This window comes from Blennius ocellaris, assembly GCF_963422515.1.
Source record: "Blennius ocellaris genome assembly, chromosome: 16".
Lineage (NCBI taxonomy): Eukaryota > Metazoa > Chordata > Actinopteri > Blenniiformes > Blenniidae > Blennius > Blennius ocellaris.
This window is the reverse complement of record NC_137665.1, coordinates 7,052,218-7,070,224: the sequence shown is the minus strand read 5'-3', so window position 1 is coordinate 7,070,224 and position 18,007 is coordinate 7,052,218. Positions and strand designations below refer to the sequence as shown.

Below are 18,007 nucleotides of genomic sequence, written 5' to 3'. Positions count from 1 at the left end.
CAGATACAAAGCACTGCGTTGTAAAGAGCTCATCGTGTGGAGAAAAACAGCGGAAAGTCTGCATTGTTTTCTCCATTTTAATGAGAGCAGTCTTCTGGTGACGGGTTGGTTGTGAGGACTGAGAAATGACGACTGTTTATTGTCTGGAATCCTGAGTGTTTCTCTTGGTCTCCTGCTCTCAGCCCAGGCAACGTGTGCCTCACGACATCTCCACCAGTTATTAGCGTTTTACATACTCGGTGGCTTGATGCAAAGTAGTTAGCACACAGAGCGAGCCCTGATTTGAATACTCTCTGTGTTACAACTGGAAAATAGGTCATATGCATAATGTTGGTGATAGCTCAGGGAATATGGCTTGACAAATACAGTTCTTACTGTGCATTTATGTCATTGTTGGACCTGTCACACACAGCATCCACACATGAAGTCAGACTAAGTTCAGTTTAAAGCAATTAGATTCCTGTGTCTTGCGCCGCGCACAAATGCAGTCTCTATGCTCTCGTTGACATAAATGTCACGCTGATGTGCTCATGAGTCATGAGAGGACTCCGTGTGGCCCAGATATCCTCAGCAATGAGAAATCATAAACAAGCAAATGCCATTTTTTTTTTTTTTTTTAAAGCTTGATGTCAAGACTATCACTCTGTTTCAGGTCAGCTTTGGTCGCGTTGAACTGAACGCGGTTCACTCAAACCACAGCACAGGCCACAAAGTTACCCAGACAAAACCTCTCTGGCTTGAGGTGAACATGTGCAGGGTTGCCTCTCGTGCCGCCGAGCGTGCGCGCCCCCGGGGGAGATGCACGTCTGGCAGATTAGGCCAACCATCATGGGAAACGTCTGCGGTACTCCTGACCGACTTCACGTGACCTGATTGAGCAGCCAAACCACTTCATATGCTCCAGTCATCACGCCAATGGCCAGGGGCAAATCACCTCCTCCCTGCAAAACTCCTGCTGACCCCACCATACAAGATCACACAGATAAGTAAACGCCCATGCATGCCCCACCTCAGTTTGTTTTTTTTTCTTAATTCTTTGCTAAAATCCCCTAATTTATAGTGTAATTAAGTGGAATCCGTGTTTATTTAGGTTATCATTTAAGTGTCAGCCTTTTCTCTAGATTTATCAGATTTTTGACGAGTCAGCAATTTCAGCTCAATTTAATGAGGATGTGGGGCTTTATTGTTACATGAACAACACCTTCATTCCATCATCAATCTTCAATCCAGGTTGTTATTCTTCCCGTGTGAACACCAAAGAGCAAAATACTGTTCAATCATGTCTAAATGGTCGGGAAGTGGTTAACGCAGCTAGAAATATGTCCTTCAAGTCCAGACTGCGGGGGCTTTCCTGGTATCCTGGTTCTCTCCCACAGTTGACTCTCAATTTCTAATAGAGGATATCAGTGTGTCTGACTGTTCAAATCTACGTGTTTCTCTTGTAAACTGGATTAAAAAAAGGCCAAGAGAATCACACCTACTCTGTCAACAGTGGGTCTGCTGACAATATTGGCTCAAACATTTCCAATTCTGCCACGAACAAGTCAAAGGTTTCACTAAACCTGTGTCATCTCTCCACACCATGGATGGACACAAACGTCGGTAGGTGTTTTATAATGGCTTCATTGAGGATATTTTAAGCCTTCATTGTGAGAACAACAATTGGGGTGTGGGTTATTTTTTTTATTTTATTTTTTTTGCAGATGCTCTGGAGTTCCCAGTCCATATTTGAATATATCCTGAACGAGGCCTAGAGCAGGAGATAAAATCGTGTTTCACGTGTCTTTCCTGTCATTGGGGGGGTGTTCAATCTTTGGGTGAGGGCATATGTGTGACAGGGGTCAAAGGAAGCACAGTTCCACAGGATTTCCTCTTTTTTTTTTCCCCCTTTGGTTTAATTTCCAGCTCTGTATCTTGACCACTTCTTTCCTGCCACCATGTGACTGAAGGGCAAAGTTGAGTTGATTTTCTGAATCCAAGGACACATATGAGTAGAGCCTTTATTTGTACACACAAAGGCAGCAGTGTAGGTCTGAGAAGTTGCACGTAAAGTTCCTCAACATACAGCAGGTATGTGACTGGAAGAGGCCAATGAAGTCATTCGCCTCGAGTATATTACCAGCAAGTTGATACTACAGTTTTACAGTGCCAATACATTAATTAGACAAACATAAATAAAACAGAAAGTAAACGAAACCTATAGACTTCATTGCAGTGATTATCAATGAAGAGATTACACCATCAGCATGCGGGCTTCCGAAGACATGGGGGTGCAACACACAGGATCAAACAAGCATGAGATAAAAGCATGTCTGTCCCAACAAGCACCAATGGCTCAACTTTGACCCTTTAATTCCACGGTATGAAACATAAGCTTCTGAGAGTTTACACAAACAAATCGGAACATATTGTGTTTACGCTGCTGCTGCTGCTGCTGCAACAAAGCTGTGTCTTTCTGGGATACTTGAAAGTCACGAGAATGAGATGATGTTGCGCTCGCAACAACATGAAACTGTGCAAGTCCGATGAATAAAAACATGAATCCACAGCGACATAAGAAAATAAAGTTCACACATGAATATAGACAAATGTCACATTATAACGCCTCCCAAAATAGGAACAAAGCTTAAAGCATGTTTGTGTGGCCTATTTCAGTTTCACAATGTGAAGACGGATAATATAAGCCTCCCTTCCTCTTCCCCCTACTCCTCTTACTCCACACCCCCCCCCCCCCCCCTCTCTGTCTCTCCTCCTCCCCCACCCCTTTGATTTAGTTTTCAGGTCAGCTTGGAGCTCATCTCAGCACCTGATCTCATCCTTGTTAACATTTTGCATATGCCTCGCTTCCCCGGTCAACAGCATTTGAAGTGCAATTGTAACCTCGGTTGATTTGAATCCCACAAAGACGACATTAAATCCCCTCTCCAACTGGAAAAAAAAAACAACCCAAAAACCGGGGGAGGCGAGAGGCTTTCAACATAAGTCACAGTTTAAAGACTAATGCATCAGGAATTTTAAATCGTGTGGATTAATGTTTGATTACATTTAACATCAGTAATCTGTTCTCCATGCCCTCACACGTGCATTCATGTGTGCCATTTCAAAAAAAAAAAAAAAACTCATGCATGTCAGTCATGCAGTTAGACGTGTCATTTGGTGAGCAACCAACTGATTGTAATTTCACACACAGGAAGTCACCATGCACATATGAGAAGGTTTGTTTTCTTCATTTTTGGTGTTTTTATTCTCCTGGTAGCTTGAAGAAGTAACCCAGAGCTGCTCCAAATGATTCACATGCAGATAGTAGCTATCTGGGTTTGTCCTGGGTTACAGAATCTACCCACCAGCACCTCTGAGGATCGTGTCCCTACAAGTGTTGTCTTGTATTTTTAATCCACGGCAGAACTGAAGAGTTACGAGTGCATAATAATCTCCTGTAAAATAGTGAAACGTTGCATTTACACTTCAGTTTTTCAAAGTATATCCTTGTTTCCCGTGTTGAATGAGAGGAGCTTCGTAGATAAACCCTGCAGACATCACAGTAATTCTGTTTTTTATGAAGACGTGGGCAAAAATAAAACTTTCGTCTATGTGGAGAAAACAGAACCTGAACTGAAATGAACAAAACCGATGATTGGAACACAAACAAACAAACAAACAAGCAAAAAAACAACAACACTGCGCTGGATAATGAGCATCTCTCCAGTGCTTAAACAACTGGGTAATGAGGTTAAATATATTCACATCTTGAGTGAGAAGAGGAGCGTCTATTATCCACCGCTGGAGGATTGTAAAGTTCGACTGTGCAGGCTTTTGGAAACCCAGAAAAATAAAATCACTCTCAGCAGTTTCACATGAAATCTAATGGGGGGGGGGGGGGGGGGTGTTTGTGTGTAAAAGACAGTAAGTTGGAGGCAAAGGCTGCAAAACTGTAATTAACCCGGCAGAGAGGTAAACAAAAAAACAACAACAACAAGAAAACACTGAAATCCAAATGAATTGAAATACAAATCAATTACACGTATGAATAATGTGTTCCTATAGAAGTGGGTCGCGCATTGAAACCCTGCATTGCAGCTGTAATTGAATCCCTGCCATTTGTATTTGCGGCACTATCACCCGTTCACACTCGGTCAAATAAAACGTGTGAGCTACTGCGAATGCCAAAGGCTAAAACTCTGTTATCGTCATTCAGCTACCCCCCCCCCCCCCCCCCCCCATCTTTTTTCTAAGGTTACAATTAGTGGTTGGTGAAAAGAGAGAAAAAAAACCAGCGTAAAGATAACCCGACTTATCTTTCATCTATAGATCCCTCTGTCTCTCTCCATGATAACCCTATTAAAATATTTCCTGTAGCAAATCCCTGAGAAATAAATCCTCTTTTTTTTTTTTCTAGAAAAGGGGGGCAGGCACGGAGGTTTGTCAGTCAAATGGAGAAATGCAGTTGCCGTGGCAACCAGTGATGGTTTAATGACTGTAGCATCAGAGTGGCTGCTGGTTACAGCAAGTTTAGTGGGGACATTTTTTTTTTCAGCACCGAGTGAGTCTTGGCTTAAAAAGAAAGGCTCAGTCGAAGCCAAATATTTCTCCAGAGTGTGTTCATGCCTTCTGTAAACACAGACATGAATGGCATGGGATTTTCTCTTTTAATATAATTGATGGTAACAAGAAGCGAAAGAAATGTATGAGTAAACTCAGATTTGTGACACACTTTGAATGAATGAAAAGCAGTAAATCACTGCAGGAGTGAAGCTGGTGATCATTCATTCCTATTGGGCCATACAACAACAGCACTTCTTCTTTCAGCGGCAGACTAGGTGTTGTTATATTTGAGCTTCAGGCACTACTTTCTTCTTCTTCTTCTATTTATTTATTTTTCCTGCATTGACACGTTAACTTGAAAGAGGTGGACAGGAATGTGATAGGCTGCTTCCCCCAAGTGGACACTTGTTACCACAACACTCCCTCAAAAAGCAGAGCTGAGATTTATGGGATTCAATAATTCAATGAGCCTTATAGTGGTGACCTGCGCAGGGAGAATATTTGTCTCATGCAAAGAGCGGAAAATCGTTTATTTTCATTTCTGTCACTTCAACATATTTGCTCTTTTTTTGGAGATAATAACCTTTCCATCTTCATTTCTTCCACCTTTCGGTCTGAAAGGCTGAGGATGATCCCAGCTGACAATGGTTTAAAGGAAAATTACCACCTGGACATGTCAAAACTGTCATGATATAACATGGCACATGTATTCGGGTGATGGTTAAAAAAAAGTGTAGTAGAAAGGCCACAATTGAGAATACCTACTGGGAGTAGAGGGATTTGTTTTTAACATTTATATTTACATTGTGCTTCAAGATTAGATAATAAATTTAAAAAAAAACATTATAGAAGCATCACTCTGTATGTAAATAACAGACAAAAGGCTGAACATTTGATTTTATTCATTTATTTCTTTCAAAATTCAATCATTCCCACCTTCAAATGTTCTCTCTCTCTCCCACATATTTCTCACAGAAATGAATACTTAAGACAAATGCTGCTAAAAAAACAAACAAACATTGAATTTTGCATGTAACACATTCCATTAATATCACCGTTCCGGTGCCACTGAACGTGTGAGTGTGACAGCCCGTGTCTACAAACACAAAGACATGTGGTGTTGATGCTGCGCCGCTGGACAGACTGCGTGGAACGCACTGTTGCTGCAGCTGCGCCGAAAGACCACGTACCGCGCACGCCGCTTAAATAAACCTAACGATAAAGCGTCCCAGCCAGAGAGGACAAAAAAACATGCTCGCACGTGTCATGCAGTGAAGATATTCGCTGTTAAAAAAACAAAGTGAGATGATTCCATGTTCTGAGATGTTTATAACAAGCAAACATGAGGAGCAACAAAGTTTCCCAGCCACAATCATCTTTTTTTTTTTTTTTTTTTTGGACTTTTCATTTTCACATCTATGCCAGTCCACTTTTGTTTTTTTCCTCCCCAGAGTGCAGAAACCGAGTCGAAATCCTCCCGGACGTGTATCTTCCTCCTCCACCTCGTCCCATCTCTGCCCTCCTCCTTGCAAAGGCACTGAGCTTGTGTGACGGGAGCCGACGTAAACAACCAGCCGAGTCACTTTGTTGCATCGTCACGAGGTTTCGCGGGATTAAATGTCGTCCGCCTCCACATTTCTGTGTGCAGTCAGCAGGTGACTCTCACCGGCTGAAACATTTGGCAGTGCTCGCTGGTCATTGTCTTAAGTGCACAACGTCGATGACTCAATGGATTTCGATGTGGACCTGGGAGGAGACGGAGACCGTTAGTGAATCAAACACCTCAGACTCTGTGGATAAACTTTAAATCAACCATTTATAAAGGGATTACTGGTTTAACACAAAGATTACTGGTATGGGGGCGAAGTGCAGAACCACGTTTAAGGGGCGCAGATTAAAAATAAGGAAACAATTCAGTGAACTGAGAATGGCAAGTTGTTTTCTCCACATTTTCTTAAACTGACAGTTATCTAATACTTATTAGGCAGAGATGTTTCACATGGATTGGTGAAAAAAAAAGTCCCCCCCCCCATTTTGCTCCAAAACACAGACAAGGGATTTGCCAATGTGTCCAAATGATGAGCAAATGTCTTTTTAGTCTTTCTGTGATGCTAAAAAAAAAACACCCCAGCAATATTGAAGCATGATTATGAGATAAGTTTAGTTTAAAATATTTTTTTAATTGCTCCAGGTCACATCAGAATATCAGAAAATTGAACGAATTCAGATTGTTTACATATTAAGAAATTATTAATAATTTGAGCATTTTTATGAAAAGTGAACATGTTTTCAACAGTATGCCATTTGTAACAATGCTGCTTTGTACAAAATACAGTGAAATTGAAAACTGCTCTCGTTTGTGGGCATCTTAACTACATTTTAACATAATTAAATGTGATTTTAAATACTGTGATACACCATGACATCTAGGCAATACCTCTGTATCGCAAATGTTCTTCTTCAGTATGATTATATGTGACTTATTAAATGTTAAAATTGCTTTGCAGTGATATCCAAAGTGTCATCGCATCACAGACAAGCTGACACTTCATCTCAATCCTAAATTTGAAAGAATTGGCTCGAGGAAGTTCCAAATGTCATTTCATGCCACGTTCTGAATCAGAAGTGGACGTTTAATTAGATGATCTAACGTTTGTTTAACAAAAAATAAATAAAACACGTGGGGGTGTCTTCCACCCCTCCCGTCAGGCCTGCGATCAGCTGTTTACATTACCGATCAGCGGAAGTAACGTTTGGACAGGTGAGACGTTTACCTGTAACCTGACGTTAAACATCATCGACGCCACCAGGTAGATGTATGGGAATCGGATCCGCAATCGCCACGCCAGATCGAAGAATATCAACAAAGTCCTGGTCAAGCCTTTGGAAAACACTCCATATGTCCGACCAGCGGAGCCCGAGAAGCGGAGCACTAAATAAGACAGACCCGCCATCGAGGCCCCCGTCCGTCCGGTGAGCTCTTCGTCACTGCGTCCGGGGGCGAGATCCGACAATGAAAGTGCTGAGCGAAGGGTGACAGTTCATATTTCTACCGAAGACGGACATGGACATCCATTTTTTTTTCTTTTCGCCGTTTGTTATGCTGGCGGAGCAGCTCCACCCAGACAGCTCCTGCAGACTCCTGTTATGGTATCAGGCGGACTGAATACGGTGTGACACGCGGAGGTAAAGGGAGCACTGCGCCCCGAGTATAGACTGGCAGGAGTGAAAAGTTATCAAAACATATAAACCAATAATATTTTCAGCGTTGCATACGTGTTGATAGGGATGACATGTGCTCTCATACGGTCCCTGAGTATTAACTAAAGTCCAGTTGATTCAATTGCATTGAGATCAACCCATCTGTATGAATAAACAAAGACATCTCGTGAGAATGAGCTGAGTCTGATGGAACCAATGTGTGCAAACAGACAGACGGCACTTTCCCAATTCAGTGAAGGTACCAGATTGATGTAGAGAATTATAATATAATAAAATAGAATAGAACTTTATTTGTATAGCACCTTTCACAGACATGAGTCACAAGGTGCTTTAAAGCACAAAAAAATAGAAAAAATAAATTGGCAACAGAAATCCCTCAGCATCATGTGTTTTACTTATGACAATTTATCCTTTATTTTTATTTTGACCCCCTCGGGATAAATATTGTGTATGCAACCAAGGCCAGTGACAAGCAACAAAACTATGACTGTGTCCATAAACAATACATTCATATTATGAAGACCTTTTAAATGTAGTAAAAAGAAACACGTCTGTGAACCAGAAAGTAAACTACTTGAAATTAAAAGAGCTTGAACACATTCTTTCAATCTTAAAATATTAGGTTCAGACCGGAAATATAGATTATTTGATATTGAAAAATAACATTGTCTCGTGATTTAGCTTAAACAGAAAGTCATCATTCACGTTCTTGTCACATAGCACAAAGGTAAAAGAATATGATTTGTTCTGCTAATTATGGAGACTATTTTACCAGAGGTAAAGAGGTGTCACTTTGTGTAAGATAAAATGATCTTGCATCATACAGTGATCATCTCGTGTAGAATTATAGCAAGTGATTAACTTAATTTCAGAGCGTATTAATTTAAAATATTAGCGTTTCCCACCTAAATTATGTGGACTGACATAATACAAAAAGGTCTCCAGCCAGTTTATCCTTGCACACATTAATATGACAGGAAGGATGATGTCAAGATTTTAAAGAGCAGCCTTAAATGCCTCACTCAGGGAACAGAACATACAAAAAAAACATACATACATTTTTAATCAGCGAGGCCTGTAACAGTGACGTCACCTCCGCCTCCCGTGTCACACCCAAAATAGTCCGTCTTCTTTATTTTCTCGTGTTTTGATTTAACAGAGCGAGTGAAAGTAAGGTGTTTTTGCTCGTGTTGTTATTTGGTAATAATTGATACTAGCACATGGGTAACCAAAAGCCCGTATCTGCTCAGTTGTTTGCTCAAACGTCTCGGATCATCGGAGTTTGTGTGGGCGTAGCAGCCGAGAGTGCTGGTGTTTCGGTTTGAGTGGTTTCCCTGTGAACTGCTGACCGACTTCCTTGTTTACGAGCGATGACAAAGCACCATATGAGCTAAACCCAGGGCATTTCATTTGAAAAAAAAATCTGATTGAAAAAAATAACATTTGAAAGAATGTTTTGAAGGTGAAAAAAAACCTAAAAACAGGATTCCAATGTGGGGGAAAAAAGATCCTGATCAGAAACCATTAAATCTGCAACTGATAAAAACCACACCCACATTTTTAAAAAAAATACATATTCAAGAGTGAAAATGAATAATTGTATCAAAAGAATTCTAGAGCTGAATCAAAATTTTATTCAAGCATTGTCATACAATTATTTTTATTTTTAATACAGGGTTTAAAAAAAATTTTTAATTCAAGGTCAAACCTTGAAAATTCAGTTTCAAATTTTAAAAAAAGTCAATAACTTCTTTTCTTTCCATTCAAATGAACACAATTTTAAAGAATCATTTTAGCCTGGATTCGCTCCACAGTCACGCTCAAGGAAGTCCGTCATCAGTTAACAAGGAAACCACTTACTCCGAAACACCGGATGCAGCTTCTTCTTTTTTTCCACAGGGGTGGTGGCTGCTGTTTGGCTTCACAGCTTTCAGCCCACGAAAGCATGGGAATGTCGCGAGCCGATTTCTGAGCAAACTTGCGTTAAAGTGCGATCTAAGTGACCATAAGTCGCCCCGCGTGTTTTCTCCACAGCTCAGGAGCTCCATCCGCAGCACCCAGGGCCGACAGCGGGACGCTTGCTCGGGCGGTTTCACCAGAGAGCGAGTCCGGACAAAGGAAAGAGAGAAGCCGAGCTAACGTTAGCTTGCTCCCGGGCTAACTTAGCATTCCTCCAGCTGCGGCGCGATGCAGGCCATAAAGTGTGTTGTTGTCGGAGACGGGTGAGTTTCGCCACCATCCAGCCCGGTCGGCCGCCGGCTCACTGTAAAGCGAAATCCCAGCTGGATGGCTGTCACCGGACCAGCTCACGTTTAAACCTCATTTATTCCTCACGGGTAAAGTTAGCTACCGAGCTGTTAACTACCTGTTATACGAGAGTCATAAACTCCGTCCACGAACAGCGAGCCTTTAGATTCCTGACCAAACTGGTTGTTTTTTTATTACCAACTTGTTCAGTGGCTAATGTTTGACCTGGTTTCATTGTCTCCCTCACATTTGGGTGAGTCAGCTCTCGCTGGGCAGCTCAGCTCTAACTTGAATTAAACCTGAGTTTGGCAACAGTCTCACAGCAGTGGAGTGATTTCAAGATTTTAAGCTTCTTGTTGCTCATACCTAACGTGTGTGTGAGACATTATAATACACGTCTTAACTGTTTACCTCAAGTTGTGGATGAAGTTGTGATTTGCCCCTGACAGATGTGTTACATTGACTGGGAGGTAAACACTCTTGAACTCCTCGACATAGGGTGTGGTAGCTGCCAGCACACTCATTCACTGCCTTGTGTTTGTGATTTCTTTTTTGTTATTATTATTATTTTCTTTGCAATCTGAATATTTTCAGTCCTACCAGGTTCACACTGAAGTGTCTCGTGACTCATTCAAATAATACTGTCATTTCAAAGCGTATAATCAAGCGTATATAAACACGATGGACATTTATCGTTGTGAAATAACCATTGCTTATATTCGTACGGGAGCCAAGCGATTCTTAATGAGTGTTTTCTCTCCTCCAGCGCTGTGGGTAAGACCTGTCTGCTCATCAGCTACACCACCAATGCCTTTCCTGGAGAGTACATCCCCACAGTGTGAGTGTCTTGAGACTGCACTGCAGTGTGTATTTATTTATTTATGTCCAGCCCAGCAGTCAATCATTTGTCTCCACCCTTGTTTCTCAAGCAGTCAATTGCTGTGGCATCCTATCCTCTGGCTGCCTTCGTTTTCAGATAAGAATTATGTTCGCTTTCGCGAAGGGGCTGCAATTACTCTGATGACACATTTTCAATTTCTGAGGGAAAACACAGTCATTTTCTGATTCCAGCTCTGCTTCGCGTCTATCATTTGAGCTCGAAGTGGCTCAGGAGGCACTCGCATAAACAATGTTTTAGTGACATCTCGATTTAAAATCACCCTCGGCCAATGTGAATCCTGATGAGGTTGCCTCTCATCAGGTTCGACAACTACTCTGCCAATGTGATGGTGGATGGGAAACCAGTGAACCTGGGCCTGTGGGATACAGCGGGGCAGGAAGACTACGACAGACTCCGCCCACTCTCCTACCCACAGACGGTAGGACAGGCGACACCGTTATGTATTCGCTCAACACACTTGTGTTTGGGAACTTTCATCAATAGGCTCGAACGAGGACGTGAAATAAAAAGCACCTTTGTGAGGCAGCCCGCAACAATCCTCACGACTTGTATTCTTTGTCGCCCCAGGATGTGTTCCTCATCTGCTTTTCGCTCGTGAGTCCCGCCTCCTTTGAAAACGTCCGTGCCAAGGTGAGTCAGGAACACGCAAGGTGGCGTTATGAGAAGTTTGACCTCTGGATACATTTATTCTAGTTTATTTGAGTTTGACTACAAGTGGGATTTTGTTCAATATGCCCTTGAATAACCAGGATCGTGGGTGGGTTATGGGGATAAATGTCAATTTCTTGAAAGGCATATCCCACTGCAACCTGGACTCTTTTTTTTTTTTAATCATTGACTCAGCGACAGATTAGAAGTAAAACTTCTCGTTCAAAGTAAAAGCCTCACTCAGCTGGCAAATGATTGACACCCCTGCTTGCTAAGGAAGTGTATGTGTAATCAGTAGTGCACTAGTGAACAAGTGCTTCCCGTTTGAAACATTGATATTAAAGTTAACAGTGAAATGACTCGGCATAAATTCAACATGTTTGACATGAAACAAATTATTGCTGTTTTTCATATTGAGGGTAAATCTGATCACACGTTAACACGACGACGAAGTTAATCAATAATTGGATTGTTTTTTTCCTTTTTGTTTTTCTTCCTGTTTGTTTTTATTTCTTCCTTTGACAGTGACTCAGCGATTTATGGGCAGTATTTACTTCGTCTCTCCTCGCATTACCCTAAAGATCTTTGTGATCAAATTTTTCGGGGGCTAAGATTTGAGATTAAAAACAATCCATTAAATCATATTTCCACTCTGGACACGAATGCGTAAATATTTCCCATCATCAAAAACAGTCACGACGTGAACGTAATCATCAATTGTGGCTTTGAGTTCCACAAACTTTGACTTGTTCCAGTAATGTGCCGAAACATTGTCAGAGCTGATGAAAGTTCCATATTCTGGACAATATTTTCTTGCGTTAACAAGGGTCACGATCGCTTGTTTGCGAAGGAAGTTTCTCCTGGAGATAAACCCACAGGAAATGATTATCTGGCTCTCCAGTTCCCCTCGGCTCTTGTTTTCTCAGCCCCACTGAGGAGCACACAGCAGGCGGGGCTGGGGGGGGGGGGGGGGGGGGGGGAAAGAAAGAAAAAAGCTTGAAGTGCTGATCTTGCTGTGTTGTCTCGGTGCAGTGGTACCCCGAGGTGAGACACCACTGTCCCAACACTCCCATCATCCTCGTGGGCACCAAGCTGGATCTGAGGGACGATAAGGACACCACCGAGAAGCTGAAGGAGAAGAAACTCTCCCCGATCACCTACCCTCAAGGACTGGCTATGGCCAAAGAGATCGGTACCTTAAACATTGTCCTTGTAAAGGTTTAGGGAGAAACGGCAACAACAACAAAAACCTGAAGTTAACCAGCATCTCTCTCTCTCTCTCTCTCTCTCTCTCTCTCTCTCCGCCTCTCCGCTTGCCTCCGCCAGGTTCTGTCAAGTACCTGGAGTGCTCCGCCTTGACTCAGCGTGGCCTTAAAACAGTTTTCGACGAGGCCATCCGGGCCGTGCTGTGCCCCCCGCCCGTCAAGAAGAAGGGAAAGAGGTGCTCACTCCTCTAAGACTTCTCCCACTGGAGCATTTATAAGGGGGAACATGACCGCTAGTGGCTGAGGGGGGGGGTGGGGGTGGGTGTGGGTGTGGGGGGGGGGGGGCGAAAGACAGGAGAAAAGCACCAGTATACACACTTCAAAAAACAAACAAACAAAATAATGTACTTCAGATTCTGTCCTATAAGTGTAGCTACAAGTTATACCAACCGCTTCCTTGAAAAAAAAAAAAAAACTCCATTCATGGTCAGATTAGGAGAGGCAGGGCTAAAAGACAACTGTAGACCCCAGTTCTTTCTTAACAATGTATCCTGTATAGACGAAACTCTGAATTTCTTGAGGCCTTCTTAAATGGATTGGATGTTTTGTAAAAACAAAAAGACTGTGGAATGTCTCCAATTAATGTTTCCACTGGTTGTCCACCTTTTGATTTAAATCTGTTTGTTTTGTTTTGTTTACAGTCTTAGTCGTTTGTTGAGTGGAAGAAATATTGCCAAATACATTCTGCACACTTGCTGTATTTTAGCCGTAAAGGAACTTTTGTTCCATTGTCTCAACAAACAAAAAAAAAAACCCAAACAAAAGAACAATCCCAGACCATTAAGGGTTTCCGATCAGTGGCATCTTCATAGTTTCACTTTTGCCTGGTTGTGTCGTCGCTCTTGTCAACAAGGAGTAAACCACCTGTGAAGTTCATTTTGTTCTGTTTTTTTGCCTGAAACAACCGTCTGTGCTCCGTGTCCCAGTAGCCTGTGTGATTCTTGTAAATCCATTCTTTTTTTTGCATTGAATGATGCTTAAAAAGTTCTTTAAAAAAAAAAAAAAAAATCCAGACTTTGTAGGAGGCGGGGGGAGAAAAGGTCTGCTGACACCAACAGTGCTTTTATTCCCTTCGACATCCAGACACTCCAGTATTGTCCACATTTGGCTCCAATCGGACCCGTCGACTCGACGGCGTTCCTCTTTTGTCGTCTTTGTAAGATTTCCCCTTTGAAGTGTCTGAGCTGCGCAGGAGCGACGAGCCGAGCGCTTGATTACATATTGGAGTAGAAGTCGCCGAGGTGCTTTGGTGACGGGGGAACAAGAGCACCTTCGATGCTCTGCGGGCATTTATCGGAAAACCTAATGTGCAGCACAGTTGTTGTTTTTTTTTAAAATTTATATTGAAATCGCATCACTACTGGCTGAGCAGCATCACTAAGAAGAGCATCTCCGCCTGCTAACAGCAACGGGGCTGCCGTCGGTTATGATGTAGTATAAAGTGTACTCATCTTTTCTTTTTTTGTTGTTATAATCATGTGATCTGACTATTTTGTATCTTTCTTGACAGAAGTTACACTCACTCACTGTATTGTTTAACTAACACTATGAATATCCTTTTGTTTTATTACCTCCACAGTTAACGCTACCTTAATCTCCCTACAAGCCTAGCTTTTTGTAATTAATGCTGACAGCATGTATGTGCATCATATACTGAAAACTAAGATTAGAATTGCTACAGTTATATTTTTTGCCTATTTACAAGAAGAAAAAAAAGAAAATGTATTTGAACTACTAGATCAGGGGTTAAGTACATGTTGCTCATCTGTCTTGTATTCAGACATCAAGCTGTGCTTTAATTCAAGCCAATGTTGTGACTCTTTAGTTTTATGGGTAAAAGCTATTGTCACTTTTTGAAAAAGCCAATAAATTCCTTTAAAATCGATTTGTCTGCCTGGTTGTTTTTTTTTGCCCGTTCCAGACACACCTGATAGATCAAAACATGTGATTCATTGTGCGTCGAGAAAGAGAAACTATCCGAAACAAGGTAGGGCTTGCGTGCTTAGACTGGATCTGAAAAGTAATTTCTGAAGAAACGTTTCACATTTTTATTACAATATAAACCAGAACCTTACACAGCCGTGTCAAAAAGAAAATTTGACAATTCATCAACCCACAAGGGTTTTTGTAGCGCGTTTAGCACCGAAGCCAAAGTAACAAATCTTAAATTAAGATCGCTCGGTCGTCACACGAATACTCTTCACAATCTTAGTACATTGTTCAGTCATCTCGTCGTTTTCAGGCTGACGTTCGCCTCCCTGCAGCTCAGGAATCCACAAATCGCAGCAATGTGCCTGAAGTCGTCGGTATGCTGGAAAGAAATGCAGAGGGAGGTTCAGTGAGTCAGATCAATGTACATTTGAACAGAAAGTACATTGAATCCTCAGATGTCTCATTAAATGCACATGTGCAATACATTTGGTTTTTGGTCAAAACTTTTATCATCTGGAAAGGGGTCATTATTTTAAAAGCTTAATCTCTACAGATTTTATTTCTCAAGTAAAGCATCTACTAGAAATGGCAAAATCTAGGTTGTTTTTTGTTTTTTAAGATACGTTAGTATAATTGGAATGTAAGGGTGTGTTGTTATACTGGCTTTAAAATAGCAGTTTCCACGCAGTTTATTTGTAAAATATTAAAAACTGCATTGGGTTGTGTTCGTTTGGAGATGTGAATGCAATCGATTCCTGACATTAGTGCCATCAAAGCAAAGTCAGTTACTGAGGCAGGTACGACTATAAATACTTTTCATTTGAAAAATCTTGAATCGCACACACAAAAAAAAAAGGTCCGTATTAAGTCAAACATCACCTTTCTACTAGCTCTGCACCGACAATATCATGGATGTGGTATTTCATGTGGAATTTCACTTGAGAGTTTGTCTTCCGTTCTTCTATCTCCGCCTTTAAGACTTCACCATATTTGGACTTCTTCACCATGGCGAGCACCGCTTTACGACCTGTGTTCAAGTTAGCAGGACACCGTCAAATACATTACAAAAAAAAGAAAGAAACGTGAGAAAGTTACGCCGTAAGCAGGGCGAAGCACAACCTTTTATGAAGTACTTGGTGAACTTTCCAGAGTTGGGGATGGAAAGCCACCAGCTGCCGGCGTCCCTCACCGTCAGGACACCCGACTTCACCAGCTGCCTAGGTGGGGAGGGGGGAAAAAATAATCTGCTGACCTTTGAAAATACAAGTGTCTGGTGTCAAACGTCTTTTACACCGAATACTGAAATTCACAGTGACATGAGGTGAAAGGATCGCGAAAAAAACTAATCTTGACCCTTGGATGAAGAGTAAAATAAAGAATAGAATCAGACACTTTGCTTTTCTTACGTTATCTCAGAGTCCGTGAACAGGAACTCTCTGAGCATCTTGTCTTTAGTGAAGCTCAGGTCGGTGCAGACGGACACCACTTTCTCCAAGAATCTCTCCACCGTGGCCTGCGTGACTTTGCCCTCTTCCCCGGCCAAAACTTTGGCCTTGTAGTCCGAAGTGAGGACCAGTCCGAAAGCGTCCGCGTCGAACCCGAGCTGGAACATCAGCAGGGATCCTTCTTCACGCAGTCTGTTCTGTGTGCGACAACAAACAAAAGAGGATAAAGCAGTCACGCAGGGAAAGGTTGAATCAAATGTGACGCTTCCGCGAGCGGAGAAGCCACCTTACCACCTCCTTGTCCACCAGGGTCTTGTCGTTGTGGATGCTGTAGAGTTGATGCTTGAGCACAATTTGTGGCAACGCGTCATTAAAGAGCTTTCTGGGAAATAGCGTCCGGAGATACTCAAGGGTGGATCTGACGTCGGTTGGTCCTTAAAAAATAAAGAAGTGAGCATAAAGTGTGACTTTATTGAGTTTTCTTTGAGAAAAAAAAAAAAAAAGCGATTCGCTTATTTTTGCAGTTACCCAAACCGTCTCCGTCGCTGACAGCTCCAAATGTCTCTGAGCCATTTCTTCTTTTCTTCACCATGAAAGTGTCTGAAACCAGAGCTCGTTTCCTGTTCATTACTGGATGAGACATAAAGATTGTCAAGAAATAACCAGCATTGGGGAAAAAAAATATGAATAGTATCTCTGATGTAAGCATGTAGTAGTAGTAGGAAACATGGATTCGATTTGGCTTGAGGATTAATTTTGGATTGTAGCGTTTTGTTATTTTAGTAAGTTCAATAAAATGTGGAAACCTGTTTGACGTAATCAGTTCAGGTCAATCCAATCCGTCCCTACACCCAATAGTTAATTTTTTTATACACAATCAAACAAACATGGTGCTGCGATATTAGGTCCCCTGTGCTATTCTTTTGTTGTTTTATCAAAATAAGACAAAGCTTTTTTTTTTCTTTTTTTTAAGTTTTTGATATGATTCCAGTGCATTAATTATTAACAGATGGTAGCAATACAACAGCACATTTTTACAAAAATATATAATCAAAGGAGATTGACGACTTGGTTTACACCATATCATCTCAACGGAAGGTAAACCACAAACTGTTGAAAAAGACAAAACATTGGATGTCATCCCTTGCACGTTTTTGTTCGCCTAATCCCAATACTATTTGGCTGAATTCTGCTGTTCGGCGAAACGCCGCTATCTAAGATTTTTGCATTAAGCATAAAAACGGCATTTATGTAAAGTCGGGAGCGTGTTTCGGATTAAATGGTTTCCCTGTTAACTGGTGACCTACTTCCTTTGTTGCACCTTGTTCCAGCAAATAGAAAAAAACCCAACAGAAGGCCGTAGCTGTCCTGGCAAACTTCGTTTGAAGTGTATTGTATATACACGATTGAATGGAGTTCACCAGGAGGACTACGGATTTCTGTCGGGCTTTTAAAATCTGGTGTTCCTCGCAGCAACCAAGGACGATAAAGGAAGTCGGCCACCAGTTAACAGGGAAACCAGTTAAATTCGAACACCTGACAACATCCCGAAGTGCATTTAAATCAACCTACCAGTTTTATTTCACTTTTTGTTGCGAACTAGGCTCGCACCGTATCGTTAACGACCAAGCGCTTTAAAACACTGTCTTACCTGATGATAACTGTTAATAACCGTTCGGTTTATCATCGTTTTGGATCCACTCAAGTCTCACACGTACTCACAGTCACAGCAGCTAACGCTGGGTTTAAAGGTTATTTATTTAGAAGACGTGTCGTGGGCGCCACGCAGCGGCGTGGAGGAAAAA

General features: G+C 41.8%; 3 protein-coding genes across 4 annotated transcripts; 1 reads left to right on the top strand and 2 right to left on the bottom strand.

The window, feature by feature from the left end:
* Nucleotides 1–5,972: 5,972 nt before the first annotated feature.
* On the bottom strand, nt 5,973–7,679 carry smim10l3 (small integral membrane protein 10 like 3). Its single transcript, XM_080512249.1, has 2 exons — nt 7,317–7,679; nt 5,973–6,288 (listed from the first exon to the last, which is right to left on the bottom strand). Exons 1-2 carry the CDS (start codon nt 7,494–7,496, stop codon nt 6,268–6,270), a joined length of 201 nt encoding a protein of 66 aa, XP_080368375.1. The 5' UTR covers nt 7,497–7,679; the 3' UTR covers nt 5,973–6,267.
* Nucleotides 7,680–9,645: 1,966 nt separating this feature from the next.
* On the top strand, nt 9,646–13,065 carry LOC308141466 (ras-related C3 botulinum toxin substrate 1-like). The gene is made up of 6 exons (XM_080511642.1): nt 9,646–9,986; nt 10,778–10,849; nt 11,213–11,330; nt 11,480–11,542; nt 12,593–12,752; nt 12,887–13,065. Exons 1-6 carry the CDS (start codon nt 9,952–9,954, stop codon nt 13,015–13,017), a joined length of 579 nt encoding a protein of 192 aa, XP_080367768.1. The 5' UTR covers nt 9,646–9,951; the 3' UTR covers nt 13,018–13,065.
* Nucleotides 13,066–14,859: 1,794 nt separating this feature from the next.
* Nucleotides 14,860–17,937, bottom strand: LOC308140838 (inactive serine/threonine-protein kinase 19-like; the record flags this gene model as incomplete). 2 transcript variants are annotated; one of them, XM_080510781.1, is made up of 7 exons in its annotated part: nt 14,860–15,136; nt 15,637–15,784; nt 15,877–15,974; nt 16,164–16,399; nt 16,494–16,636; nt 16,731–16,832; nt 17,854–17,937. In XM_080510781.1, the coding sequence occupies 6 exons, from the start codon at nt 16,828–16,830 to the stop codon at nt 15,091–15,093; spliced, it is 771 nt and encodes a 256-aa protein (XP_080366907.1). In that variant the 3' UTR covers nt 14,860–15,090. The 2 variants fall into 2 exon arrangements, with proteins under 2 accessions (XP_080366907.1, XP_080366906.1); XM_080510780.1 differs by lacking the exon at nt 17,854–17,937 and having other exon boundaries at nt 16,731–16,845.
* Nucleotides 17,938–18,007: the final 70 nt, after the last annotated feature.

Bases quoted from the DNA above. Each gene is read 5' to 3' on its own strand.
- smim10l3 (XM_080512249.1), bottom strand. From the start codon at position 7,496: ATGGCGGGTCTGTCTTATTTAGTGCTCCGCTTCTCGGGCTCCGCTGGT. The intron at 6,289-7,316 runs GTAAACGTCTCA...GTCTCCTCCCAG, and splicing joins TGTTTAACGTCAGGTTACAG to GTCCACATCGAAATCCATTG.
- LOC308141466 (XM_080511642.1), top strand. From the start codon at position 9,952: ATGCAGGCCATAAAGTGTGTTGTTGTCGGAGACGG. The intron at 10,850-11,212 runs GTGAGTGTCTTG...GCCTCTCATCAG, and splicing joins GGAGAGTACATCCCCACAGT to GTTCGACAACTACTCTGCCA. The intron at 12,753-12,886 runs GTACCTTAAACA...TGCCTCCGCCAG, and splicing joins GGCTATGGCCAAAGAGATCG to GTTCTGTCAAGTACCTGGAG.